Source organism: Python bivittatus, unplaced genomic scaffold, assembly GCF_059951505.1.
Source record: "Python bivittatus isolate LINGU-HERP-01145 unplaced genomic scaffold, Pbiv_v1 ctg000220_np1212, whole genome shotgun sequence".
Taxonomy (NCBI): Eukaryota; Metazoa; Chordata; class Lepidosauria; order Squamata; family Pythonidae; genus Python; species Python bivittatus.
The window spans coordinates 17,857,092-17,884,797 of NW_028277048.1; the positions used below are offsets into that span (position 1 = coordinate 17,857,092).

A 27,706-nucleotide genomic window follows, 5' to 3' on the forward strand; every position below is an offset into this window, starting at 1 on the left:
ACCTCCTGGCACGATAATCTAATTTTATCCCAAGCCTTCTGTTTTTATTTCAATTTTTATCCTTGACACTTGGTTGTCCACCAGTTCCAGAGGTGTTTCTCCCTTTTTGTAGCTAATGGACAAGCAAAGTCTTTCTTGCAACTAAATGCACATTTATGCCACAATAGTAAATAAACTGATTGATCCAAGCTTTGGTGTTACACCTTCCTCCAGCCAACATGCAAAATGGCTGTTCTTTGGAAGTTTCTGGGCATATCAACGCAACTAAGCTAAACTGCTTTTCTCTGTGAGGAAGCCTGGAATCTGCATTTCCCTGAAGATGCTCCAAGTCTGTGAGATTCCTCCAAACAAAAATTGTGCTGTGGGACAACAGTACTGTAAGGTACAGATTTTATGTGCAGAGGCGTCTGAAGTTCTCTGTTCACTTATTAAGAGGCCTGGACAAAATATTAGCTTGATTTGTTTATAACTTCATTGGAGAGTAGTTCTCAAGAAGCTGTTCTCTCATTTCGTCCCGCAGAGGGTGCTCAAGCCCATTTTTTCCTACCAGGATGTTCTGGTGAGCATCTATAGTAGAGCCCTGCTTTCCTGGCCCACGATGTTCATGGCCGCTCATTCCCGTGCAGCATGTTCAGCTGAAGTCTGCCTTGCAACCTATAACAACATTGAAGAAACATTGGTCACAGTTGATGGAGACTTTGCCTCCCATCCCTCGCTGGGAACCATAGTCTTTGCCTTCCAAGAGCTCCGGATCCATCCAGCTAGACTTCTGTGTTTGCCCGTGGAGCCCTGGGCTGGGTTTAGTTGGAAGCAGGCACTAAGCTAAGTGGATCTACTGCAGCCAAGCTCTCACAAGGTTAAGGACCATCAAGTTCCAAAGCAGGATATCCAGGTGGCATCGAGATCGGCACCACTTCCCCTTGTTGGCTAACACTGAGCTTTATTTGTCCCACCCAAGCAGGGAGAACAGCTCATTTCCACAGTCGGGTCATCTGTCCCTTTTCCTTGAAAACTCTCCAGCTGTGTTGCTGTACAGGTAAAGAGAGGAACAGATGATCAGATCTGGGAAGGCATGGGTCATGGCAGCATTTTGCCATCTGATGAGATCTGGCATGAGGACGATTTGCCCGGGGTCATTACACAACAGCACCTGGCTTTTTTGGGGAGAGTCTTACAGGTTGTGCTTCTTTTCTCATAATGGCAGGAAACCACTCTGTTCGTTTCCAGCAGTAGTGATAAGAGAAGATCCCTGGGGGCACAAGCAATGGGCTCAGGGCCATAGACTGCTCACTTTAGTTCTAACTGGAGGGTGTGGGTTAAGGTGGACTTCCTGCATCGTTGGGCACTCGCCCATTTACTCCAACCACACATTCATTTGATGACTCTAGGAAACTGCTAAAGCTAAAGCTAAAGGAAACTGCTCAGCCCTGACTCTGGAATGTGATATGTGTGTGTGAGAGAGAGAATACTGGCCTTATTTAAAGGACTGTTGTTCAGGAAATTGACATAATATGCATGGAGTGCTCTGAACTTTCTGTAAACACCATCAAAAGGACCCAATAATATGAGTGGATTTCTGCATACATGTCTTCCAAAATGCATTGGCAAATGTTCCCTGTTGCACAAAAAGGATTTTGGTCCTGAACTTTAATTCAGTTGGAGGAAATGAAATCAGTTGGAAAACCTGCCCTTTCAGGCCACTCGCCTACCTCTGGGTGAACAGGAAAAAGTCATTGACATCCTGGTACTGAAGCAGCTGCTTCCGGTTCTGGATTAGGACTGCAATGCAAAGTAACACTTCAAATGTAATCTCATCCCGATCCACGGATGTGATTGGAGCTGGTGCCTCCACACCTACGAGCAGAGAACAGGATGTGTTTGACAAGACCTTCTCCTGAACTGGGACTAATGTAAGATCGGTTTTGGAAGACTTCTGGAAGGAAGAGATGTGGTAGCAATTGTGGGAGATGTTAGTTACTACAGTGAGGAAGAATAGGGTCAGAGATTTTTTTTCTTGGTCACACTTTTTCTTGGTCACACTTCCTTTGAAGAAACCAACATTCTATCTGCTTCTAGAGCTAAAGCAAAAGTTATACAACATTTAGTAGGCACCAACATTCTGCTCCCCATGTCAATATATATGGATTTCAAATGCAATTTTTACTTACCAGGGTAGCTAGCTCAAGGCAGAAAATCAGAATATCACCAAGATGATAGGATTGGTGTGTATTTTTAATAACTGATAATTTTATGTCATATTTGATTTGAAATCTATCACCAATTGCTTTGATCATCAGTCATAATCCATGTCAAAGTATCTTTTAAATAAAGGTATAGTTGTTTTTTTTTAAGCACAGTTAATAGGAGTTGTCCATTAATGGTATTCTCAAACTTCCTGCTGTAAGTTAGCTGCCTCATCCTACTTAGGGAGAGGGACTATCCCACTTTACTCTTCTCTTGTCCCAAAATCACAGTGGCCTGTCTGTGCTGCCCCAGGTGAGGTATCACATATAGTCCTGCATATAAACTCCATGCAACTTGAACATCAGCAATGTTAAGGATAAACTTGGTTTAAAAGAATCTGTCTTTTTCAGTGCTGGTTTCTGATTTCTACTGAAGTTTCATTTCTTATCTTTTACAATATGATCCCTCCCATCTTAAGTCTGAGGTAGTACAGTCTATTCTACTACTTGCAGGATCCACCACCTCTTTTTGCTGTATATTTGAACCATGTCCCAAACCAGCCTTCCCTAACTTAGTGCTCCAGATGTATTAGACTACATTTCTAAGATTTCCAACCAGCATCAAGATATGCAGAAGGTGCCATGTTGAGGAAGACTGCCTATGTCTACCAATATTAATAGTTTGGAATACTAGAATACTGACCAAGTATGGCCATATAATGAATTTTGATAAACAATTGCAGCTTAGGAGGACAGCTTTCTCTATTCTCAAGCTGTTTCCAGCCTAGCCTGCCAAAGGCCCCTGCCCTTCTTTACGTCTACATCTTTCAGCTTCCTGGATCAGTATCTGAAACCTCAGCTCATGTTTCTGAGCATTTACTGTGGCTCTGGCTTGAGAAGATGTGGATCCTTCTTCCCCATGGAGAACTGCTCACCTTCCCTGCGTGTCCGCCATATCCAGGCACCAAAGTTCAACTTTCCAGACTCCAAAGCACTGATTTCCAGGACTCTCACAGCATCCGAGTGTTCTAAGTCCTTCTGGAAAAGTAGCAGCAGCCACCTGGGATGGAGGCAGGAGAGCTGTGGCAGAAGCTAAGGAAGAAAGCCTGCTCTCCTAGCCTCTCTCCTGACCCCAGCCTCAACCCCAACCCACTTTCCCATCTATAGATGCTTCCTCAGCCAATTATGTCTGCTGCAAAAAGCTTGCTGAGGTTCAACCCAGGCATTTATTTTAAATATTATGTTCTGGAGAAGGTAAGAGGTCCATCTGAGGATGGATAGACTGTACTTCTTTCACTGTTTAATCATCAAATCTGAAATGAGGGGGCAGGGTTTCCATGTCTAGAACCTAATTATGGTCCTCTCTCCATTGTTTAGTTAGTACTCTCTGTTCCTTCTTTGGGCCATCTGAAAAGTAAACCAGCATAAACAGGGCTGTCTCTGCTGCTCTTCTCAGATGCCTGCACTCTGCTTTGCCTCTTGGTGATGATGTCTTGATTTTGCATTTGCAAGATGTGCTATGCACACTTGTGTTGGATCAAGTGTTAGCCTGCTTTTTTGTGAGCAACACCCAGCCAGCTCCCAACCCTGCCTAACAGTTGGGAGTTTGGTGGGATGTTTTGAGAGATGATCAGAAAAGGGTCCAGCTTTTGAAAGGGCCAGACAGCTCCCAACTCTTGGTTTGAAAGAGCCAGACTCTCCTGCTGCCACATGGCCCTGCAGGACAGTGCCCAGGGACTAGAGGGTATGGCCACCATAGCTGAAAGGACCAGGAGCCACTTTGCAGACTGCACCCACTAAAGGCCACGTTACTGCTCCACCCTAAAATAAAACTGAGGCTTGCTACCGGCTCAGGGGGGAAAATATGATTTTAATATTGGACCAGTAAGGGCAATTTAAGGCTGGGATGAGATGGGGATGAAATGAAAGCAATGTCATGGGATCACAGCAGTAAAACAGATGTTCCTGAGATATGCCGTTCTTATGCACAAGTGGAGTCAAGACCTCTGTTTTCAAACAGGAGTAGCTCTGCCAGGTTAAGGAAGACTTAGGCCAGGGGCCCATTGGGGGTCCTTACACCCAACTCTTGGGATTTTAGACTCTTCCTCCCCCTCCCATTTCTCATTTCCACCCAGGCCTCTTCCCCCTCCCCATCATGCTCCTTTTGATCATCTGGCTTCCCAGGAAGCAGCAGAGACATCTTTCTCCCCCCCACCCCGGCTTTTTTTTCTAATATCTTCCATGTGAAAAATCAAGATAGTGGGCTGCACAGCTGCTTAGCTCTGTGGGTTGTTAAAACTCTTTCTAACAAGTTACTTCTTTGTAATTTTTTTTAAAAAGGGCTTTAAGGTTTTTAAACAGGTGAAAGGAATGACAGAAAGGGTATTCCTCGCATTGTGTAGCAGGGGATGGGGGGGGGGGAGAGAGAGAGAGAAAGCGTACATATGTGTGTAAGCCAGCCAGCCAGTTGTGGGAGAAACAAGCGCATAGGGCAGGACTTCTTCTAAATTTGTTTGGAAGAAGCCTGCATACTAGATTTAGGAGCCTTCCATAGTGTGGGACCTGGGAACCTGTACCTGTACCTAGCGGTCCAGCCCTAATAGCACTGCCACCCTGCTCGGTTGCCAGCATCTGCCTTTTATGGCATTAAGGAATGCAGATGAGCACTGTTACAGCAGATGGCAGCACCTGGGTGACCGGGTCTGATCTCAGAAAGCTAAATTAAGCCAGCTTAATACTTGAATGGGAGACTACCAGGAATCCCAGGGCTATTGGCTAGACTGGGAGTTGAAAAACATCCCAGAATGAGGCAATGGCAAATCACTTTTGTATCTGTAGAGGAGAGAGGGAGTGGCCTTGAAGGACCGGAGGAAGAGCCACCACCAAGGCAACAGTGAGATAAAAGTGGTCTGAGCCCAGGTCAAAAATGTAACTTGAGGAAATATCTCAGACAAACCCCTCCCTAGCTCACATGGAGATAATGGGCAGGAGGGGGAAGCACATTCAGACTTGCAAGATTCTGTTACTGTACCTTTACAATAAAACTAGTCCTGATCTACATGGCATCAGTTTCCTAGTCTGGTCTACCTTGTTGGGCTGACAGTTATCACTGCTAAGCAAACAATACAGTTGTTGTTGTTCAGTCGTTAAGTCGTGTCTGACTCTTCGTGACCCCATGAACCATATTGCGCCAGGCCTTCCTGTCCTTCACTGCCTCCCTGAGTTTGCTCAGTTTCATGCTCATTGCTTCAGTGATGCTATCTAACCATCTCATCCTCTGCCGTCCTCTTCTCCTTTTGCCTTCAATCTTTCCCAGCATCAGGGTCTTTTCCAAAGACTCCTCTCTTCGCATTAGGTGACCAAAGTATCTGAGCTTGAGCTTCATTATCAGTCCTTCCAATGAACAATCAGAGTTGATTTCCTTTAAGATTGACTGGTTTGACCTCCTAGCAGTCCAGGGGACTCTTAAGAGTCTTCTCCAGCACCACAGTTCAAAGGCATCAATTCTTTGGCGCTCAGTCTTCTTTATGGTCCAGCTCTCACAGCCATACATTACTACTGGAAAAACCATAGCTTTGACTATGCGGATCTTTGTCGGCAAGGTGACGTCTCTGCTTTTTAATATGCTATCTAGGTTTGCCATAGCTTTCCTCCCAAGGAGCAAGCGTCTTTTAATTTCATGGCTGCAATCTCTGTCTGCGGTGATCTTGGAGCCCAAATAAATGAAGTCTGTTACTGCTTCCATTTCTACCCCTTCCATTTGCCAGGAATTGATGGGGCCAGATGCCATGATCTTAGTTTTTTTAATGTTGAGTTTCAAGCCAGCTTTTGCACTCTCCTCTTTCACCCTCATCAAGAGGCTCTTTAGTTCTTCTTCACTTTCTGCCATTAGGGTGGTATCGTCTGCATATCTGAGGTTATTGATGATTCTCCCTGCAATCTTAATTCCGGCTTGTGATTCTTCCAGCCTGGCATTTCTCATGATGTACTCTGCATATAGGTTAAAAAAGCAGAGTGACAGTATACAGCCTTGTCGTACTCCTTTCCCTATTTTGAACCAATCGGTTGTTCCGTGACTGGTTCTAACTGTTGCTTCTTGGCCCGCATACAGATTTCTCAGGAGACAGGTAAGATGGTCTGGTACCCCCATCTCTTTAAGAATTTGCCACAGTTTGTTGTGATCCACACAATCAAAGGCTTTTGCATAGTCAATGAAGCAGAAGTAGATATTTTTCTGGAACTCTCGTGCTTTCTCCATGATCCAGCGAATGTTGGCAATTTGATCTCTAGATCCTCTGCCTCTTCGAAACCCAGCTTGTACATCCGGTAGTTCTCGGTTCATGTACTGCTGAAGCCTAGCTTGTAGGATTTTGAGCATAACCTTGCTAGCATGTGAAATGAGTGCAATTGTGCGATAGTTTGAGCATTCTTTGGCATTGCCCTTCTTTGGAATTGGAACGTAAACTGACCTTTTCCAATCCCGTGGCCACTGTTGAGTTTTCCAAACTTGCTGGCATATTGAGTGGAGCACTTTAACAGCATCATCTTTTAGTATTTTAAATAACTCAGCTGGAATACTGTCATCTCCACTAGCTTTGTTGTTAGCAATGCTTCCTAAGGCCCACTTGACTTCACTCTCTAGGATGTCTGGCTCAAGGTCAGTGACCACACCAGCATGGACATCAGGGACATTAAGATCTTTCTTGTATAGTTCTTCTGTGTATTCTTGCCACCTCTTCTTAATCTCTTCTGCTTCTGTTAGGTCCCTGCCTTTTTTGTCCTTTATCATGCCCATCTTTGTACTAAACGTTCCTTTGATATCTCCAATTTTCTTGAAGAGATCTCTAGTCTTCCCCATTCTATTGTTTTCCTCAATTTCTTTGCATTGTTCATTTAAGAAGGCCTTCTTATCTCTCCTTGCTATTCTCTGGAAATCTGCATTCAGTTGCTTATATCTTTCCCTTTCACCCTTGCTTTTTACATTCCTTCTTTCCACAGCTATTTGTAATGCCTCATCAGACAGCCATTTTGCTTTCTTGCATTTCTTTTTCCTTGGGATGGTTTTAGTTGCTGCCTCCTGTACAATGTTACAGACCTCCGTCCATAGTTCTTCAGGCACTCTGTCTACCAAATCTAATCCTCTAAATCTATTCATCACCTTCACTGTGTACGCACAAGGAATATGATCTAAGTCATACCTGAGTGGTCTAGTGGTTTTCCCTACATTCTTCAATTTAAGCCTAAATTTTGCAGTAAGAAGCTCATGATCTGAGCCACAGTCAGCTCCTGGTCTTGTTTTTGCTGTCTGTATAGAGCTTCTCCATCTTTGGCTGCAAAGTATGTAATCAATCTGGTTTCGGTATTGACCATCTGGTGATGTCCATGTGTAGAGTCGTCTCTTGTGTTGTTGGAAAAGAGTGTTTGCTATGACTAGCTTGTTCTCTTGACAGAACTCTATTAGCCTTTGCCCTGCTTCATTTTGTACTCCAAGGCCAAACTTGCCTGTTATTCCGATTACTCCTTGACTTCCTACTTTAGCATTCCAATCCCCTATGATGAAAAGGACATCTTTTTTTGGTGCTAGTTCTAGAAGGTGTTGTAGGTCTTCATAGAACCGGTCAATTTCAGCTTCTTCGGCATCAGTGGTTGGGGCATAGACTTGGATGACTGTGATATTGAATGGTTTGCCTTGGATACGCACTGAGATCATTCTGTCGTTTTTGAGGTTGTACCCCATTACTGCCTTTCCCACTCTCTTATTGACTATGAGTGCAACTCCATTTCTTCTAAGGGTTTCTTGCCCACAGTAGTAGATATAATGGTCACCCGAATTAAATTCACCCATTCCCGTCCATTTCAGTTCGCTGATTCCCAAGATGTCGATGTTCAATCTTGTCATCTCATGTTTGACCACATCCAGCTTGCCTTGGTTCATAGATCTTACATTCCAGGTACCTATACAATATTGTTCTTTACAGCATCGGACCTTCTTTTCGCTTCCAGATACATCCACAGCTGAACGTCCTTTCGGCTTTGGCCCAGCCGCTTCACTCTTTCTGGAGCTACTTGGAATTGCCCTCTGCTCTTCCCCAGTAGCATATTGGACACCTTCCGACCTGAGGGGCTCATCTTCCGGCGTCATATCTTTTAGCCTTTTAACATTGTCCATGGGGTTTTCTTGGCAAGGATACTGGAGTGGGTTGCCATTTCCTTCTCCAGTGGACCACATTTTGTCAGAACTCTCTGTCATGACCTGTCCGTCTTGGGTGGCCCTGCACGGTATAGCTCATGGCTTCACTGAGTTACGCAAGCCCCTTCGCCACGACAAGGCAGTGATCCACGAAGGGGAACAATACAGTAGATGTGCCTATGTAATCATCAGGAGGAATGCTTTGCCTTCCAAACAAATAAAAAAGACTGAAAGGTGTCTTCTTAGAGATATGCAAATCCTTCCTATCTGAGGTTTGTGTTGCCTATTTTTTAGTATCTTAGTGTTGTACAGGTGCAAAAGCATTGTTTAACCAATTTGATTTAGGCAAGTTACAGACACATCTTTTCTCTCTGCAGAATTCGATTACCTCTAGCCACATCCTTCTGCATCCTGAAGCCTTTAGATCAGTGTTTCTCGGCCTTGGCCACTTTAAGATGAGTGGACTTCAACTCCCAGAATTCCCCAGCCAGCCATGGGAGAGTTGAAGTCCACTCTGGACTTCTGGGAGTTGAAGTCCACTCATCTTAAAGTGGCCAAGTTTGGACAACACTGCTTTAGATGCTGTCAGCATGGGCAGTCCCAGAGATGATGGGAGCAGTAGACTTGTGTTCTGGGGATGCAAGATTGGGGGATGCTACCCCACAAGCTGGTGGAGGGCAGCTTGGCAGCTCTCACTGTATTGGATGAAAGGAAATGAATGTTTACCTGAGGCAGAACAGCAGCTTTTCCTTGGAGACCCTTTCAATGTGGTCATAGAGTTCAGGGTCCACGTGCTTCAGAAGTTCCTCACAGATTTCTGTATGGACATGACAAGAGAGGATCATCCTTCTTTTCAGTACCTCTTGATGTCATCTCTCTGTCAGAGAAGGATCAGAACTGGAGTGTTGATCACAAAGCCTTCATTTGCCCAGATTTCTCACACTTCACATAAAGCATGTTGACCTGCCCAACTGTGCCAGGACAATGCTTCCTGACCTCTCCTGTACCACTGGTGATTCAGGCTTAGCAGGTGGCACACGTGAACAAACATTAGCATCTTCACTTATGCAGGTTGCAAAGCTTATTTTTTTCTTCTTACAGATTATTATTTTTTAAAATCACTAAATGCACCCAACCTTGCCTTAGATACCATTTATCTTCCCAAAGCTGAATATACACTACGAGTCCTTGGGGTTCTCTGAGCTTGGTGGTTTTCTTGCAAACGTTTCATTACCTGACTAGGTAACATCTTCAGTGCTAGAATGGACTGGGGTTTGCTCTCTGTTTATATACAGTGGCATGCCCTGCCAGCGTTGGTGGGGGTGTGGGTTTTGTTTTGTTTTATTTTTTCCTCTGCTAGTTCCTTGATTAGGATATTGCTTACTGCTTGATTGTATGCCTGGTGGTAATCTCTGCTTACCTGGGTGATGATTGCTGGTGAGGAGATGTTCTGGTCTTTTGTTTTCTTTTCTATTGTCTCTTTTGAATAGTGTGTAGATGCTGTTTATCTCTGTGTGCCTGTTGATGGCTGCCTTGTCTGAATACCAACCTTCCAGGAAGTCCCTCACATTTTTGGATTTTGCTTGGTCTAAGATGCTGACAGTTTCCCAGTTGAACTTATGGTTAAGTCTGTCCATGTGTTGTGAGATTAAGAAGTTTTCATCGTGTCTTCTGACTGCTAGTTGGTGTTCATGGATGCGCTCTGCTAGCCTTTTGCCTATCTGTCCTACATAGTGGCTGTTACAGTCCTTACACTGTATGTTGTAGATGACTCCTGTTTTTTCTTCTTGGGCAAAACTCCTTAACTTAACCCTAACCCTACTCTATAAGCATCTGTTGCCTTAAGGCAGCTGGCACACTCTGCCCAGTGATAGAGCCAGCCCTGGGTGGGGAGAGACGGAGATAGGATTTTGCACATCCTGCATTATGCAACCTCTACCAAATGTCAAATATGGGAATGTTTAGCATTCTAGCACTGAAGATGTTACCTAGCCAGGTAATGAAACGTTTGCAAGAAAACAACCAAGCTCAGAGAACCCCAGGGACTCCACAGTTCAGCCCTGAGCTACACATATTCGCTTCTATTGGTATACACTATGAGTCAATGCCTGGAGTCAGGGTTTCAACACTTACAGTAGTAATCTTTCCCCACCTAATCTCTCTTCCATCTGCAACCCACTCCCATTTTCTCTTGCCCCCCTCAAAGGCAGCTGTAATATTTAAAATAATGCTACAGCAGGTTTTTTGCTCCCACTGTGAAAATGGCTTTCTTTAATTTTGATGATTCAGATACATTCAATCAGGGCTGACTGGTATTCATGGCATTCTCTCCCCCACAAGGTCCACAGCACAAAGATGTTGATTTCTTTTTGTGCTCACCTTTGGCCTTTAAAAAAAGAAACCCACTTTGAGACTTGCAGTGACAAGTCTTAGGGCCTTTCCCCACTTAATCACAGCACATACAAGCCCTGGCAACATCGTTTTTCTTCTGTGTCCCCATGATATTGCTATCAGTGAGACCATCTTAAGTCAGCTGTAGCCATATAGGGCTGAAGTTGTATTTTCCCCCTAATTTTGAGACTGTCCCAGGGCAGCCTCAAGATGAATGGAATCTGTTAAGCTTTTCCACCCGTGACCCTGGAGAGAAGTCTTGGGAGTGCAGTGACTGGGGAGAGAGGCACCAGCAGGACAGGGAGTGGCAGTAGGCGCAACATGTTTCCCACTGGAATCATCTTCTGCCACTTCAAGGATAGAGGAAGAGCACTTTCACTCTCCAGTGGGGAAGGTCCCTAGGTGGTCTTGCAGCCAGACTATCAGCCAATGGACATTTTCCACAATTCATGTTTTCTGCAAACTTGCAGGAAGCAGTCTCTTCTCCTTCCCTTGAAGCTTTCGCCAAAGAGGAGGCATGATGTTTGCATCAAAGAGAACGCTTCCAATCAGCACAGCTGCTTGGCAAAGGCTACATCTGTCTTCGCCCCTCCGTTCTCCCCCTACTCACGTATCTTACGACGGACACCCATGGTGGTGAAGCCCCATGCTGACCGTCGCATGTATCCCACGAAACACCAAAAAGCCTCTGTCTCGTTGTCCAGGGTCTCTAAGAAGCGGCTGGCAAAGTAATGCATCCCCCGGCAGTATCCGATCTCTGCGGATAGGTGAGAACAAACCAGAAACAGGGAAGAAGCCAGAGCACTAGTGCCCCCCCCCCCCCCGCATTCAGAGTTCAGCTTCAGAACACTTCGTATGGGCTGGGAAGCTAAGCAGGCTCGACTCTGGTTAGCACTTGAGTGGGGGCCACTGGGGAATTCCACAACCATTGGCTAGATTGGGAAATGGAAAAACACCTGGGAAGAGAATGATGCCAAACCTGTTTCACAATGCAGCCACAAAAGCTGCACAACGGCAATCTCCAAAAGTTGAGCTTGACTCCAAAATGTCTTCACCTTCTTTTTATATGGCCAGCCTTTCCCACATTTCTCTCTCTGGATGTGTGGGACCACAATTCCCATAATTCCCAACCAGTATGGTTGAATTGTTCAATTCCAGGTAGGGGAGGCCAACTCAATGAAGAATAGAAAAGAGACATGGCAAGGCAAAATATTACATGGCCAGTACACAAAAAAACTAGCAGGCAAAGCAGATAACAACAAGACCTGGCAATGGCTAAGAGCAGGGAAGTTGAAGAAAGACTCAGAGGGGCTAATTCTGCCTGCAGAAGACCAAGCCTTAAAGACAAATGCATACGAAGCTAGAATTGAGAAGACAGCAACAGACAGCAAATGCCGCCTCTGCAAAGAAGCTGAAGAAACATGGACCACCCAGTTAGCTGCCACAAGAAGATCACACAGATTGACTACAAACAACGGCATGACGAAGTAGCAACAATGGTGCAGTGAAATATCTGCAAGAAATACCATTTTCCTGCAAGCAAGAACTGGTGGGTCCACAAAACAAAGTAATAGAAAATGAAGAAACTAAAGTGCTCTGGGACTTTAGAATTCAAACAGACAAGCACCTGCCACATAACACCCCATACTTAATACCTGTTGATAAGAAAGACAAAAAAGTCTGGATAGTGGACATTGCAATTCCTGGAGACAGCAGAAGAGAAGAGAAAGAACTGGAGAAAATCACAAAATATAAAGACTTGCAAATAGAAGTTGAATGACTGTGGCAAAAGAAAGCAAAGATAGTACCAACAGTAATAGGCGCCTTGTGCAATCCCAAAACATCTGGAGCACCACGTGAACACCGTCGGCATTGACAAAATCACCATCAGTCAATTGCAAAAGGCAGCCTTACTTGGAACAGCTTATATCCTGTGATGATACCTTTAACACCATCAGACAACAACATCTGCCTATCCCAGGTCCTTGGGAAGGACTCGATAGGTAGACAATACTGCCAAATCCAGTCTAAACGTCTGGCTGACTGTGGGACTAACCGTAATAATGGTTAGGACTTGAATTATTCAGTTTCCACCAGTCTTTGACTGTGAATCTAATTGTAGAATACCAACAATAATAATAATAATTCAGACCATGAGAGCAGAGAAGTTGAATGCTGTCATTACTCACAGTAAAATAAAAGCATTTTTTTTTTGGCGTCAGCAAGAACAGGTCATGAACAATAATTGTCCTATAGCATGTTGTTGTGCAGGCTACAGAGTCATCTGCATGCTTTCTTAAAAATATGTCCCACTGGGTTCATAGACGCCTCTTGTCAGATAAAAACATGTACAGAGGTTCAACCTCAACTGATCAAAATTACAGTCAATCCTCATTATTCATGGGTTCCATATTTGTGAATTCGCCGACTCACTAAAATTTATTTGTAACTCCAAAATCAATATTCGTGACGCTTTTGCAGTTATTTGCGGTAATGCAGTGAAAGTTTTGAATCACTGCTCTGCACATGTCTGCCTTCTCTCAGTGATCTCACTGGTTTAAATGGCCATCAGAAGTAAGATTGTTTAATAAAACCTTAAATGCTTACATTTTGTTTATCTTTTTTTCCAGGACTTTATTGGTATGAAATATATACTGTATATCTTAAATAAGGTGTCTTTTAACAGAAACACACCTAAAACAAGGTTATGTATTGATTGGTTGATGAAGATGTTGTGACCAGAGGCTTTCAGGAACCTAATCCTATATCTCCCTAGGAACAACAGTTCAGTATTCACTAATTCAGTGTTGGTGGCGATTTGATAGAACATAATTACTGTGAATAATGAGAATTTACTGTAATCCAGGACCAAAGCTAACTACTGCCTCTTCGATGGCTGGTGTGGGTCTTCCGGGCTGTGTGGCCATGTTCTGGAAGTTTTGTTTCCTAATGTTTCGCCAGCACCTGTGACCGGCATCTTCAGAGTGCAGGAGCACAGACAGGAGCAGTTCTCTCTGTGCCCAGGGTGATGTGACCTTTTTGTGGGTATTTATAGAGATCTGAGGGGGAAGGGGGGATTGGGGGGTGGGGGGGTTGAGTTACTGAGTGGCTGCTTGTTTTGGTGTCAGTATCTGTGTGTATCTTCCTGGGGATTAGGCAGGGTTTTTTCTTCTATTGAATTGTTAACGAGGGGCTTCTGGGGGTGATTAGCAAGTTCATTGTGTGAACTGTTCACACGTCCTGGTGGTTGAGCTGAGTTCGTTGACCTTTTGCAGGCTGTATTTTTCAGGATTGGTAGCCAGGTTTTGTTGATTTTTAGACTCTCCTCTTTTTTATTGAAACTGTGCTGGTGTTTGTGAATCTCAATGGCTTCCCGGTATAGCCTGGTATAGTGGCTGTTGGTGTTGTCCAGTATCTCTGTGTTTTCAAATAGGATTTTGTGTCCAGTGTGCTTGAGGGCATGTTCAGCTACTGCAGATTTTTCTGGTTGCTATAGTCTGCAGTGTCTTTCGTGTTCTTTTATCCTGGTATGGATGCTGCGTTTTGTGGTCCCGATGTATACTTGCCTGCAGCTGTATGGTATGCGGTATACTTCTGTGTTTTTCACTCCAAGAATGAAATAAAAAGAGCCATCAAACCAAGAAAACAACATGCAACTGAAGAAGAAAAACAGCCACCCACCAACAAAGTATTTCTGCCCTACATCAAAGGGGTCGCAGACCGCATGGGAAAACTGATGGAAAAACACAATTTCCAAACAATCTTCAGACCCACCAGAAAAGTACAAGAAGTGCTAAAATCAGCAAAAGACAAAAGGGATCCCCTCACCACCGCAGGAGTATACCGCATACCATGCAGTTGCAGGCAAGTATACATCGGGACCACAAAACGCAGCATCCATACCAGGATAAAAGAACACGAAAGACACTGCAGACTACAGCAACCAGAAAAATCTGCAGTAGCTGAACATGCCCTCAAGCACACTGGACACAAAATCCTATTTGAAAACACAGAGATACTGGACAACACCAACAGCCACTATACCAGGCTATACCGGGAAGCCATTGAGATTCACAAACACCAGCACAGTTTCAATAAAAAAGAGGAGAGTCTAAAAATCAACAAAACCTGGCTACCAATCCTGAAAAATACAGCCTGCAAAAGGTCAACGAACTCAGCTCAACCACCAGGACGTGTGAACAGTTCACACAATGAACTTGCTAATCACCCCCAGAAGCCCCTCGTTAACAATTCAATAGAAGAAAAAACCCTGCCTAATCCCCAGGAAGATACACACAGATACTGACACCAAAACAAGCAGCCACTCAGTAATCCAACCCCCCCCATCCCCCCCTTCCCCCTCAGATCTCTATAAATACCCACAAAAGGGTCACATCACCCTGGGCACAGAGAGAACTGCTCCTGTCTGTGCTCCTGCACTCTGAAGATGCCGGTCACAGGTGCTGGCGAAACATTAGGAAACAAAACTTCCAGAACACGGCCACACAGCCCGGAAGACCCACACCAGCCATCGTATGCCTGCCGTGAAAGCCTTCGACAATATATTGCCTCTTCCTTCAAAACTGATGATAGGCCAGTATCCTGTAATGCCTCTGATGGTAGGGCTTGCTTCCTTGGGGGCACAACCCAGGGAGGCTTGTAGGCAGATACATAGCTCTGCCATCCAACCCAGGGGCATGGCAAGTCTCAGGAGGAACAGCGGGGAACTCCTGGTGTTCGTGGCCTGGAATTGTTGCCTCCCTCGCTTAATGGTAGGGCTGGCTAGAAAGGAGCAACAGTTGCCCAAGCTCTGCCAATGGAGCTTTTTGCTCCTGCAACACAGCAGTTAACGCTCTGGTGTGGATTTCTTTTCCACTGGAACGAAGAAGCTGTGCTAGTGGAAAGGAAGGTCTGCAGCCTTCAAAAGTCCTTAGCAGCGCCCCCACCCCCGAGGTAGAATTCTACATCTAGGCTGCAATGTGATGCACCCCTCTTTGGGAAAATGTCCTGTTGAATTAGTAGAACTCATTTTTGAATGAAAAGGCATCGGTTTGTATGATAAACTCCTAAAGTAGGATATGTGCACCATTTTTATACCACTTCCAATACAATAGCCTCTCGAAGCACTTTTCAAAACATGGGGTAAAGAGCAATCTTAGGGGAAAGAACAGAAATGTCGTGACTAGCTTCAGAGGTTTAAGGGTGGGGAACAGAGCTAGCCTAAGACAGTTTGCTGCTTGAGGCACCCCACCCCACCCCACCCCAGTGCCCCTCTCAATTCTGTGTACATTAATTGATTAGATTGGTAGTGACAATGATGGAAGCATATCCTTCCCAGCACCTGATAGCAGCAGCTATCTTAGAAAGCACAGGGCACACGCGTAGCTTGCCCTGCCTACTCTATAAGCATCTGTTGCCTTAAAGCAGCTGGCACACTCTGCCCAATGATAGAGCCAGCCCTGGGTGGGGAGAGATGGAGATAGGATTTTGCACATCTTGCATTATGCAACCTCTACCAAATATCAGATATGGGAATGCTTAGCACAACATTCAGCAGACACCTCTGGAAGGCAAGTCTGTTTCTTCCTTAGACCTCCTTAAGAAAAGCTCTGCATCTCTCTGAAAAATACTTTGGGCTGAAAAATACTTGGCACATTGAGAGGCCCATATAAATGATGAATGGTGGAACCGTTAAGTGTCAGGAACAGAGAGGGGGGAGGTGGACAGAGTAGGGAAACAACAGGCAGGAGACTGATATTGTCAGCTGAAATTCCTGGAAGCAGGCATTATACAATGGTTTCCTCACCTTGGTGAAAGGCTGCGTACGTGATGAGAATGTCCCGGAGGTAAAGCAGCTTCACTAGCCCTTCACGTCTGTAAAGAGAGAGGAAACTCACAGGTGCTACGGTAGCAGCGACAGATCATTCATCGCCAGATAAGAGAAGACATGGATTTGCATCAAGTTTGCAAATTATACAGTGGTATGTGTGTTTCTGCATACATGTATGAATAATTCTTAGAATCTAAACAGAAATGTAGTTCAAAGTCTGTTCAACCTGCTGCCGGAGGGTAACTGAGCAACTTCAAGGTTGTCCCTGTTCTTTGTTGTTGTGGTTCTTGGCACAGATAAACTGAGGTTGTCTTTTAAAAAGCGGTGAAGCATTTTGGGGATGGGGAAAACCAATTTGATTAGAGCAGCAGTTTAAGGAGGAGTGTGTCTAAGTCTTCTAAGTGGCCTCAATCCAGAAAGCTAGTAACTATATTAGGAGGTATTTAGTTCACAAAACCAGCACAGGAGTGGGAAAGTTAAGCATCTGTTTGTCTAGCTATCCTGCATGAGCAAGATTGGATCACTCCATGACTGCTTTTAATTAAAAAAAAAAAATGGTCAGGAAATATGACTTCAGATCACCTACACTGAATCTGTCTTGGTTGTACGAGTTCAGTTTTGAGTAATTTGGTTTTTTCCAAGGTGGAACGCAGGGTAAATTCAGCAAATAAAAGAATGGTAACAAGATTCTGCATTTTCTGAGAGGGATGAGTAATCAAATCAGTTTGTTGTAAAAATGCAAATATTCCCCCAAATAATGTTTTTGTGTTTCTGATATGCCCAATTTTAATCAAATCTGATTTGATAGATATTCCCACTTAGCCCTGCACCAATTTTGATCCACCAAGCCAGATGAGACCTGTCAGTTACAGCTGACAATTCACCAGGTGTTTATAAACATTCTTCTTCCTGGGTCTGGCAAAGCAGAAGAAGCCAGGCTGGCTATGTTCAGCTTGGGCAAGCTGTTCAGAGAGCAACCCAGCCTGAAAGCTCTGAGTCTGCAAATGGGCTGGATAGCCAGCCTTTGGTTTCAGCTTAGTTGTGGCTGGAGAAGGAGACGCTCTCACTGGAAGAAGGTCCGATGTCGATCAGTCCGGGGTATGTCAGCATCAATGTCTCTCAGCGCATTTTGGAACTGTTGTTCATTAACGTATTGTAAGGACACACTATTCTGGTGAAAGACAGAATTGGCTTGATATTAGTTTAGGCTTAGTGACTGAGCACACACACGTTGCACACATGAGGCTCAACTCCACCAACAGGTAGGTAACATCCTGGCCAGTATCTGGGGGACCATCTCTCAGTCAGCATCAACAACAGTAGACAAAATGAGTCAAACTAACCTCCCATGTTTCTATGTTTCATGCATATGGAATGGTTTTCAGGCACCATGAAACACACAAAGGTTACACTTAACCTTTACAAGGTTGCAGAAGTCTTGCCCTTTGACCACCACATACTCGCATTCTTGCTGCCAAACAAACGCCATGCTGATTCATACACATCCACTCATGCATAAAAGATGCACAAGGCCACAGATGCATCTATCCATGCATTCATTCTTACACATAAAACACACAAACTCATGGTGAAGACTTTCCTGGTTGGGAATTTGAAAAGAAGCACACCTTTATAGCAAGGACATGCATTTGTTGTGGACAACACAATCAGTAATGAGGGGATAAGTGCCATATTAACCCCTTTATATTTCATGGATTCCTTATCGTTATACAAATATTTCTCAACCTGATGGCTCGCAGGTACAATGGATACAACCCTCATCAGTCTCCTACAGTTGGCCATTCTGGCTGGGGATTACGGAGGCCCTAGCCAACATAACTGAAGTTTTTCTGACTGGGAAAGACAAGTAGATGATCTTATAAAAGGGTAACATTACAAAGCAAATCTGAAGAGTTTTTGGTCTGGGGACAGAAAGTAAGGTTTATTATAGGCTGAATTGAGCTGTCAATGGGTCTCAGCCATCAGAGCGTTTGCCTCTGTGAACATTTTAAAAAATGACCCTGAGGAATCCATGCGGCTTTTTTGGGAGGGTGGTCTGGGCCCCGGACCACAGCCCTTGGACGAGGCAAGGTTTAATCCTTTCTACTAGCACTCATTTCCTAGTCTGCCTCCTCCCTTCCTCCCCTTCCTCTAGTCCTAGTGAGAGCAAATGCACTAACCAATGGAAAAGATGTTCAAGAATACACCTTCCGTACAATGTCACACAATCCATCCTGATTCACCCCTTCCACAGCTGAACTTTTTAACATATAATTTTAAGAAGTCTGTGAGAAGATTTGGAGGGCGTCTTTTTTCTGGAAATGCTAGCTTTGAATATTCAGACTATTCGGCCTTGACTGATGATAGGTTCATCAATGCTTAGAAGAAACTTTTGGCATGGAAACCTCTAATTTCATAGGACTGCTGGCTGGTTGTGGACATTCCGTGGTAAGTGGAAAATCTGCACTTCTTTGTCTAACTTTACAGAGGAACAACAAGCAGCCCTCTCCATTCTGAGCCATGCACTAAACCAGTGTTGTCCAAACTTGGCCACTTTAAGATGAGTGGACTTCAACTCCCAGAAGTCCAGAGTGGACTTCAACTCTCCCATGGCTGGCTGGGGAGTTCTGGGAGTTGAAGTCCACTCATCTTAAAGTGGCCAAGTTTGGACAACACTAAACTAAACCATCGAATAAAATTATGAAGTCCAGTTCACAGTTAGTTTGCTAGTGGCCCGGCTTGCCTTATTTTCAAGAAGCATAGCCTCTGCTTTATTCCTCACCTCGTTGTAGATATCTGTAGGTGGACTGGCTGCTTCCATTTCCCTCTGGTCTTCACTGTGTTTCTGAATGGCCAAGGAAAGCTCAACTGCAGGCACAAGGGAAGAGTAGGGATCACCTCGTTGTCCAGGCAGGAGCCCTTTAAAAGGAGGAGCCCTGTTTCTCCACCCAGTGGGAGGAGCCTAGGGATATATAAAGCTAGCAGGCAGACGCAGCACTTACAATCACATTGGGTCCTCATGCTGGCAGCCCAGGGGAAGTGCTGCTTCCATGAATGCTTCATCCATTGATACTGGGAAGACATTTGCCGATCCAGCTCCTTCCTCTCTTCAGTTGTGGATTTCTCAGGGTACACACCAAATAGAAACTTCCAGGTGATTTTTCTTTCACTGGGATGTGTGCCTTGGATGGATAGACAGACAGACAGATGTTCATTCTCATATAGCCCCATGGAACATTGGTTGGGAAGTGTAATTATGTCCCTCATCCTACTGAAGATCTTGCAAAACACTGGTTTTGGGGGCAGGGGGAGCCAAGGGGAACAGAATACTTTTTGCTCCAAATTCCCCTCTTCCTAACTGCCAGAGGATGTGGTGCGGTAGTCAAATACTTTGAAAGCTCATTTGAAAGTTTTTTCCTCGGTCGATGGAATTGCAAAATACTGTATACACAGCTTGTACTGAGACTTTCTGCCCGATAGGTTACTCTGGCACAGAAGTCCTTCATTAACTCCAAATCTCCATCCCATCCTCATAGGACAGTTCCCAAACTATGCTTAAGGGGTGATTAAAACCTCTCTGTGTTGTTGCTTCCTGTACTTGGAAACAAATCTGTTTTCCCAGGAATGAATACAGTTGGTTTCCAACATCCTTGGCTTCATTTCTACCATCCATAAAGCTAATTCATCATGCTGTATATTGATCTTAGTTCTTCCCCGCTCCACCTCCTGGTCTAGACAAAAGAAACCAAGTCACAGATCAGGATATGAGTGATTACAACTGATCCCCCCCAAAGTATATGATTTTTTTGAAAGTTTCAGGTAGAACCTGGATCCATTTCTGCAGAAAAAGACTAATTAGTAATTCTGCTCTATTGAGCCTGATGGAAAGCACAAGCTTTCATATCTTCACATATATAGCCCACAGCCCACATACAATGTGCTGCTACTATCCAGTACGTGTGACACATGACCAGTCTTCTTCTCATGTTTGGGATACCACAGTTAGGCAAGGATTACATTTCTCTTGCTGATCCCTAATTCCAAAGTTGGAAGAAGTCCTGGGGACACTTGGTCATTCTGTTACTGAGGCTCTTGGGGCAACTTGGTTACAGAATGAGCTAGCAGACAAGCAAGAGCTTTTGCTGCAGGGAAGGATAATGGGTCTTTCCTTGATAGCTGTACTGTATCGTGACTGCAGGATTTCAGGCAAGGTTTTCTATTTCTTTGTTGTCATTGGATGGTCACTTGGACATTTGCAACTCAGAAATGGTATGGCCAGATTGACATTGGAGAGGCTTGCTGTACATTCCTAGATACCACAGTCTGGATCGTGATTATGAAAGCCAGCTAAAATTATGGATCTCTAACAGCATGATCCTAGGACCAAGCTGATTTTAGATTTTGTGTGATCTTGCTTTCCTGTCGGAATCCCTGTGGTCAATGAACGCACTTTAAATTACAAGGCAGAGCTGCATATTCAGAATATCTTAGCAGTCAAGGCATAATTTATACAAGTAAAGGTATTCTAAGCATGGCCTCTCATATTTGGAACATGAAGCACCTTGCCAGCTCATACTGTTTTCCAAACTTATCTTAGCATAGCCTGCAACATTTTCAGCAACCAGCAAGCTATCCTACAAAGTGCTCTCTCTGCCTATTTCTGAACTCTAATGCCAATGATGGCTTCCCCCAGGGGTACCCTCTGAATACACAAGGGCTATAACTCTCCAAATTTCTAGGCCACGCTGGCTAAGAGCTTGGGTGTCCTTAGTCTCTGCACACCTAGAGAGCAGTAAATTGGGCAAAGCTCTTACATGAGAACTGAGGTTGCCCTTGGAGTGTAACTGGGCTGTTTGATGCAACTATCGCCTGTTGCTTTAGTCTGAAGCAAGCCCTTCTTTTGCCATACAGGGCAGCTGTTAACCTCCATTGCCACAATGCTTTGCAAAGCTGAAAAGCTCCTGTTGAAAAAGGCAAAGAGGGACTACCGTAGTTTTCCTCCTCCATAATAATAACAACCCTGACTTCAAGACAGTGATGTAAATTATCCCAACATCTATCAGACTGAAAGCCAACCTGCTTTGGACCCAAATTCCCATAACACATGGCCACCATACTAATTAGGGCTAAGAGGGGCTTGTGATGCAATATATCTCAGAGGCATCCAGTTGCCTGAGTTTAATTTGTAAGATCTGTGGTCAACAATGTAACATTGGATTTGTTGAATCATTCCTCCCCTAACTCCCACATTAAAAAAAGAAAAAAAGCTCCCTCTTACATTTGTTAGAACCAGCCCTACTTTTTTGTGTGTACTGGGATCTTCTCACCACAGAGGAGATAGATGTAAAACCAGGTTTCACTATTTGCACTGACACGTCCAGTTTTTACCTCTCTCATAGACCAGCTTGCGCATACTAAAGACATCTAACCGCCCATCATTGTCAAACAAGCTGTAGATAGACTCAGAAGGCAGTGATGCTCTCTCTCTTCCAGAGGTGGGATGAGCTCTGCCATCTTCCCTTTGCTGATTTGTAGCTCGATTCTTCTGATTAGCATCTCCCCTTTCTCTTTGATCCTTTCCTTGGTGTGCTGTGAGCGGAGCTTTCGTTCTTTGTTGGATCAAAAAGGAAAACATACCAAAACAGTTATACTGTAAAAGAGAACCGCGTTTTGGAAGGTTTGTTTTAGAAATCACTCTTGGAAGCATCCTGAATATGAGCAGGAACAGAAAAACTACAGCTAAAACCAGGCTTCACTCCAGTGCAAATTATACATATTTGAAATCTTCATCATTGTTTTTAAATTATTGTTTTACAAAAGCAACTGTATTTAAAGACATATCAGTTCCAGAGAAAGGGCTGCTTCAGTGATAGAGTCCCCCATCGAGTTTATTTTCCTGCAAAGACTTTCAAATTCTATCATGTTGCCCCTTCTAATGATATGTAAAAATCTTCAGTCCAGTGTTTTTTAGCTGCTGTTTTGTCTGCCGCTTCTCAGTGTTTGATTATTTATCCACATAAAACATTAACAGCAGTTTTACTGTCTGATTGGTACATTAATTTGAATGCTTTTTAGTGGAATGCAAGGACAAATTTTAATAATAATAGATTTTAAAAATTGGTGATAAAATTTGCAACAATTCAGCGGGTAATGAATATATTTGGCAAAGTGAGTCCTTTTTAAATACAGATACAACTGTACATTCTTTTCCCTCTGTACTTTATTGTCCCCCCTGCTCTAGACGTTCAGCTTCTTCCTAGTAGAAATGCTCACCTGAAAAAGCATCTCCAACATGGAATCAAGGTTTGCAGTAGGCGATTATTGGAAAATCGTTGGAATAACCTCTGGGCCTGGTATTCTGCAAACTGCACCAGGAGTGTAATGGTTTCTCTGTGGGGCACAAGTATTTGATTAGCTCTGGTTGGTGATAGGATGGTGGAGAAATGACTTACTGCAGTTGTGATCAGACTCCAAGCTTCTGAGATGAATTAGTTAATTATTAGAAGGTCAGAGTTCACCAATCAAAACTAAAAGCAAAATAAACTTTTTTTGTCCATAAGGAAAATTGTAAATTGCACGCTCATTCCCAACTACTATTAGAATACATGCTTTACCAGTAGGTGGGTTGGTGGGAGTTTTGGTTTTATAACTTACTGGGTTGTTTGAAACCAGCTCCACAGGAGCTGATTCACCAGATCTTTAGTCTGAATAGCCTTCATCCCCTGCCTCCTGGTGCTGTAAGCATGGGAGCTATGCATGGATATAGATGATTTTCATGGTCCAGGATTCCTGTCTTAGTTATCCACCTGCTTGTCTTGGCATCTCTACTTACTTACAACATTATGGAATCTTCAATCTCCATGATGTCATAATGGCCCTTTCTGTTATATTAGACCCATCAAAGCACCAATTGTTTAGTTTTACAGTATCTTTACTGATTTCCTCTCTTCATTCTAAGCATCGGACCGTAAAGGCCTGTTTCACATCTATATGTGAAAAAAGGATTAATTAAAAGCATGATTTGATTGTTTAGGATTAAATACTGAGAGAATTAATGAAGGATAATGAGTAGTTCGGAATGTGGGACAAATTACTATTTCATAATGTCAAGAGTGGATGTTGGGAGAAAAAGGGGCATGGAAGAAAAGGAAAAAAGTGAAAGAAATTAGAGTGAAAGTAGGAAGACTGAAGGAAGAAAAACGATGACTCCTATATGGAAAAAGAACCAGGGGATAGATTAATCTCCCCAAATAATGAATGGAATGTGCAAATAAGAAAAGAGGATGTGGCAGTGTTTGGAACAGACTGAAAATAAGTGGGTTACAGAGTGCCTCAGAAATGTGTAGAGTTGTGCTAATGGGAGATAAAAAATGGATGCTAGGTGGCATGATGAAGTGAAAGAAGCTATAGATGACAAAAACGCATGTAAGAAAATGTTTTAGCAAAAACAACAAGGATATTTACAGTATATGAAACAGAGAGAAATAGTTACAAAGAATATAGTCAAAGAGAAGAAGGAATGGTTAGAATTAAAAGGGGCAGAGAAGATACAGAACGCTTTTGAAGGTAATAAGCAACTGTTTGGGAAGCTAGTGAAAGGGGGAAACAAGAACCCTCTGATAAAGTGAATGGAATTAAAAATAAGAGTGATAAATGATTTGGGATAAAACTGAATAATAATATTTAAGTATAATAGCACTAAATTGTACATCGATGGCTCTGATCGCTGAGGTAGATGGTGTAACTGGAGAAATATGGATGTCATTTGCTTGCAGAGTGGTTATGGGACTTATTTAATAGGTATGAAGAGTTCATCTGTGCCTGATATTGTTCCATTCTAAGAAAGGAATGGTAACAAGAGTGAATGCAAAAACTACAGGGGGATTAGTTTGTTAAGAGTGCCTGGAAAGACATTTGGTAGAACTCTGATTAAAAAGGTACAAGTGATGCAATGAACAAAATCTGGGAAGCACAATTTAACTTTAAGCCAGACAGAATGTGCGGACCAGATTTTGCACTTCAGAAGATACCGGAGAAATGTTTGAATCTGAGAAAGCGAGCAGTGAATAGGTTTTGATTGTTGAATGTTTTGCACAAGTATGGAGTTGAAAGTTCCTTGCTGAATGCAATAAAAGTGATATGTAATAGAAATAAAAAATGTGTGACAATCAATGGAATGCTTAGTGAAAGGTTAAGTCTGAGCAGGGACTAATTAAAAATGTGTGGTCTTCCTTTGGTTGTTTCATGTACTATCAATAAATGTATAAAGAATGTTTGTGATGATGTGAGAGGTATGTTGGTTAGAGACATGCATTTTACATGCAAGTGATGCCATGTTGCTGGTGAGAATCTAAATGAACTGCAGTGAATGTTAGATGAACTGTATAATGCAACGAGAAGTATAGAACTGAAAATTAATGTATCAAAGATCAAGACAGGGCGATTGACAGGGAAATAGAATGAAAGACTGCAGATCCATCAACTACGTTTAAACTAGAGTCAGTCAATGAATTGATGTATCTTGGTGGAATATTTACTAAAGATGGGAAAATTGAAGGAAAACGTTTAACATGTGCAAGTGCTGGTAGAAGGGAATGGGTAGTATGTGATGTGTTGCAAAGAATGAAAAGAAGTGTATCAGGTAGTGCTTCCACCCTGTTTGTTATATGCCTGTGAGACTTGGATATGCCAGGAGAAACATAAAATGAAATTGAATGCAGTGGGAATGGGTTTGCTGAAGAAATGTTTATGGTAAAACACAAAGCGATAGTGTCAAGAATGAACAGGAGCTGAGTTAGTGTGGATTTCTCTGCATCTCCAGGTCAGGATTCGGGTGGTAGGTGATGGCAAGCTCTTCTTTCTGCCTGGGAATCCAGACAGGGGCTACCACAATTGTAGGTAGAGCTGGATAAGTCTGGCCAGATCTAAAGTCTACCAGCGCCTCTGTATAAAGCAACTGGTAAAGAGTGAGTTGTGGTAGGAATAGGGAGAGGAAATCTCTTGTTATCTTTACTTTGAGGCTGCAGGGAAGAATCTTTCAGTCTCTCCCTTTGATTGCATCACTTTTCCTACTAACTTTCTGAATTAATTTTTTCCACTTTTTTTTTTTTTTGGTGTTAGTTCGTGGTCACTCGCTTCATATTTAGAGAGATAATGTCTTAGTTAATTTGGCCTTAATCTTCAGTATGGTGTTCATTAGTGCTCATTTTGCCTGGGGCAGAGAAATAACATTTCAGTGAAACATTTTCCAGATAGTTCATTGCTTCTTCTTTAAAATGAAATTAAATTAAATTAAACTAAATTAAATTAAAGAAAGGTAGGCTCTTTGCAGGATGTGTGAGAGAACAATTCAAATAAAAGGGGCACCTATGAATATGTAGGCCTGCATGAATATGGAAGGACTATGGGTCGAGCATAAATTCTGAATACTCTGTAACTTTAAAATCTCCACAGGAAAATTATTTTATGGTTGTATATCCATGCAAGTATGCAGAGGAGATGAACACCAGGTAAAGTGGATTAATGGAAGAGGACATGCTTTGCGTATGAAGGCTTCTGTGTTCAGTGTCTGACATCTCTATAGACAAGGCCAATTTCTTCTGAAATTTTGGACAGTCATTCCATATTGGGCTTCCCCAATTTGAAGCCTTGTAGAAGTGTTGGACTTTACCTCCCTTCTCCCCAGTGGGCCTAGCTAAGCTGGCTGGAGGACGTAAGAGGTGAAGCCCAGCAGTTCTGGAGGGCACCAGGCTACAGAAACCTGACGTAGGTAATATGCGCTGGTCACTGAATTCATTACAATTAGATTCCAAGAACCAATAAGCTATGAGCTTCATTAGAAGGTTAAAGTAAGTAAACTCATGATGGAAACAATCAATTATTTGCTTCAGCTGAAGGCACTGTCATTGTTCCTCTCTATTCTGCATTGGTCAGACCACACCTAGAATACTGAATCCAGTTCTGGACACTACATTTTAGGAAGGACATTGACAAATTGAAGCTTGTCCAGAAAAGAACAACCAAGATGATAAGAGGCCTGGAAGAAAAATAATTATGAGGAATGATTGAAGGTGTTGGGTATGTTTAGTCTGGAGATGTCTGTGAGGAGAGGTGATATATCTCTTCAAGTATCTAATGGCTGTCATGTAGAAGGCAGGACAAGAAACAATGGATTTAAATTACAAGGAAGAAGAGTTCAGTTGGACATCAGGTGAAATTTCCTGATGGTAATATCTGTTCAATAACAGAACAGCCAGCCTAGAAAAGTGGTGGATTCTCCTTTGCTAGAAATATTTAAATGAGGCTGAATGGTGATCTGTCAGGAATGCTGTTGTAGTGGATTCTTGCAGTGGGCCTGGGGTTGAATTAGATGATCTATACAGTAACATTCAGCCTCCCCATTCTATTATCCGATGATCTTGCTGGTCCCTTCACACATTCTGCTGTTCCCTGTTTGGTACCACTTCCTTCTGTGGAATTGCTCAGTTACTTCTCATAGATTATAGATGGTTCCAGCTTTTCCATATCATCAGGAACAGTTGGTACTTAAACCAGTAACTTCCTGGTTTAGGTTTGGGCTGCAAACTATTCCAGGTTGCAGAACTGTGCATGTACAGGTGAAACTCGAAAAATTAGAATATCGTGCAAATGTTCATTTATGTCAGTAAGGCAACTCAAAAGGTGAAACCAATATATGAGATAGACGCATTACATGCAAAGCGAGATATGTCAAGCCTTACTTTGGTATAATTGGGATGATTATGGTGTACAGCTTATGAAAACCCCAAATTCACAATCTCAGAAAATTAGAATATTACATGACATCAATAACACAAGGATTGGAAATAGAACAATATCGGACCTCTGCAAAGTATAAGCATGGATATGTACTCAGTACTCGGTTTGGGCCCCTTTTGCAGCAATGACTGCCGCAATGCGGCGTGGCATGGATGCTATCAGCCTGTGGCACTGCTGAGGTGTTATGGAAGACCAGGATGCTTCAATAGCAGCCTTCAGCTCCGCTGCATTGTTCGGTCTCATGTCCCTCATCTTTCTCTTGGCAATGCCCCATAGATTCTCTAGGTCAGGCGAGTTTGCTGGCCAATCAAGCAC

The 27,706-nt window shown here is 43.2% G+C and overlaps 1 protein-coding gene across 1 annotated transcript; it reads right to left on the reverse strand.

The window, feature by feature from the left end:
- Positions 1-602: 602 nt before the first annotated feature.
- Positions 603-23,352, reverse strand: LOC112540151 (uncharacterized). Its single transcript, XM_088138485.1, has 12 exons — positions 23,249-23,352; positions 22,868-22,984; positions 21,983-22,203; positions 19,597-19,776; positions 19,377-19,462; positions 17,662-17,765; positions 16,571-16,638; positions 11,375-11,521; positions 9,100-9,190; positions 3,119-3,243; positions 1,710-1,854; positions 603-654 (listed from the first exon to the last, which is right to left on the reverse strand). The coding sequence occupies exons 1-12, from the start codon at positions 23,350-23,352 to the stop codon at positions 603-605; spliced, it is 1,440 nt and encodes a 479-aa protein (XP_087994611.1).
- Positions 23,353-27,706: the final 4,354 nt, after the last annotated feature.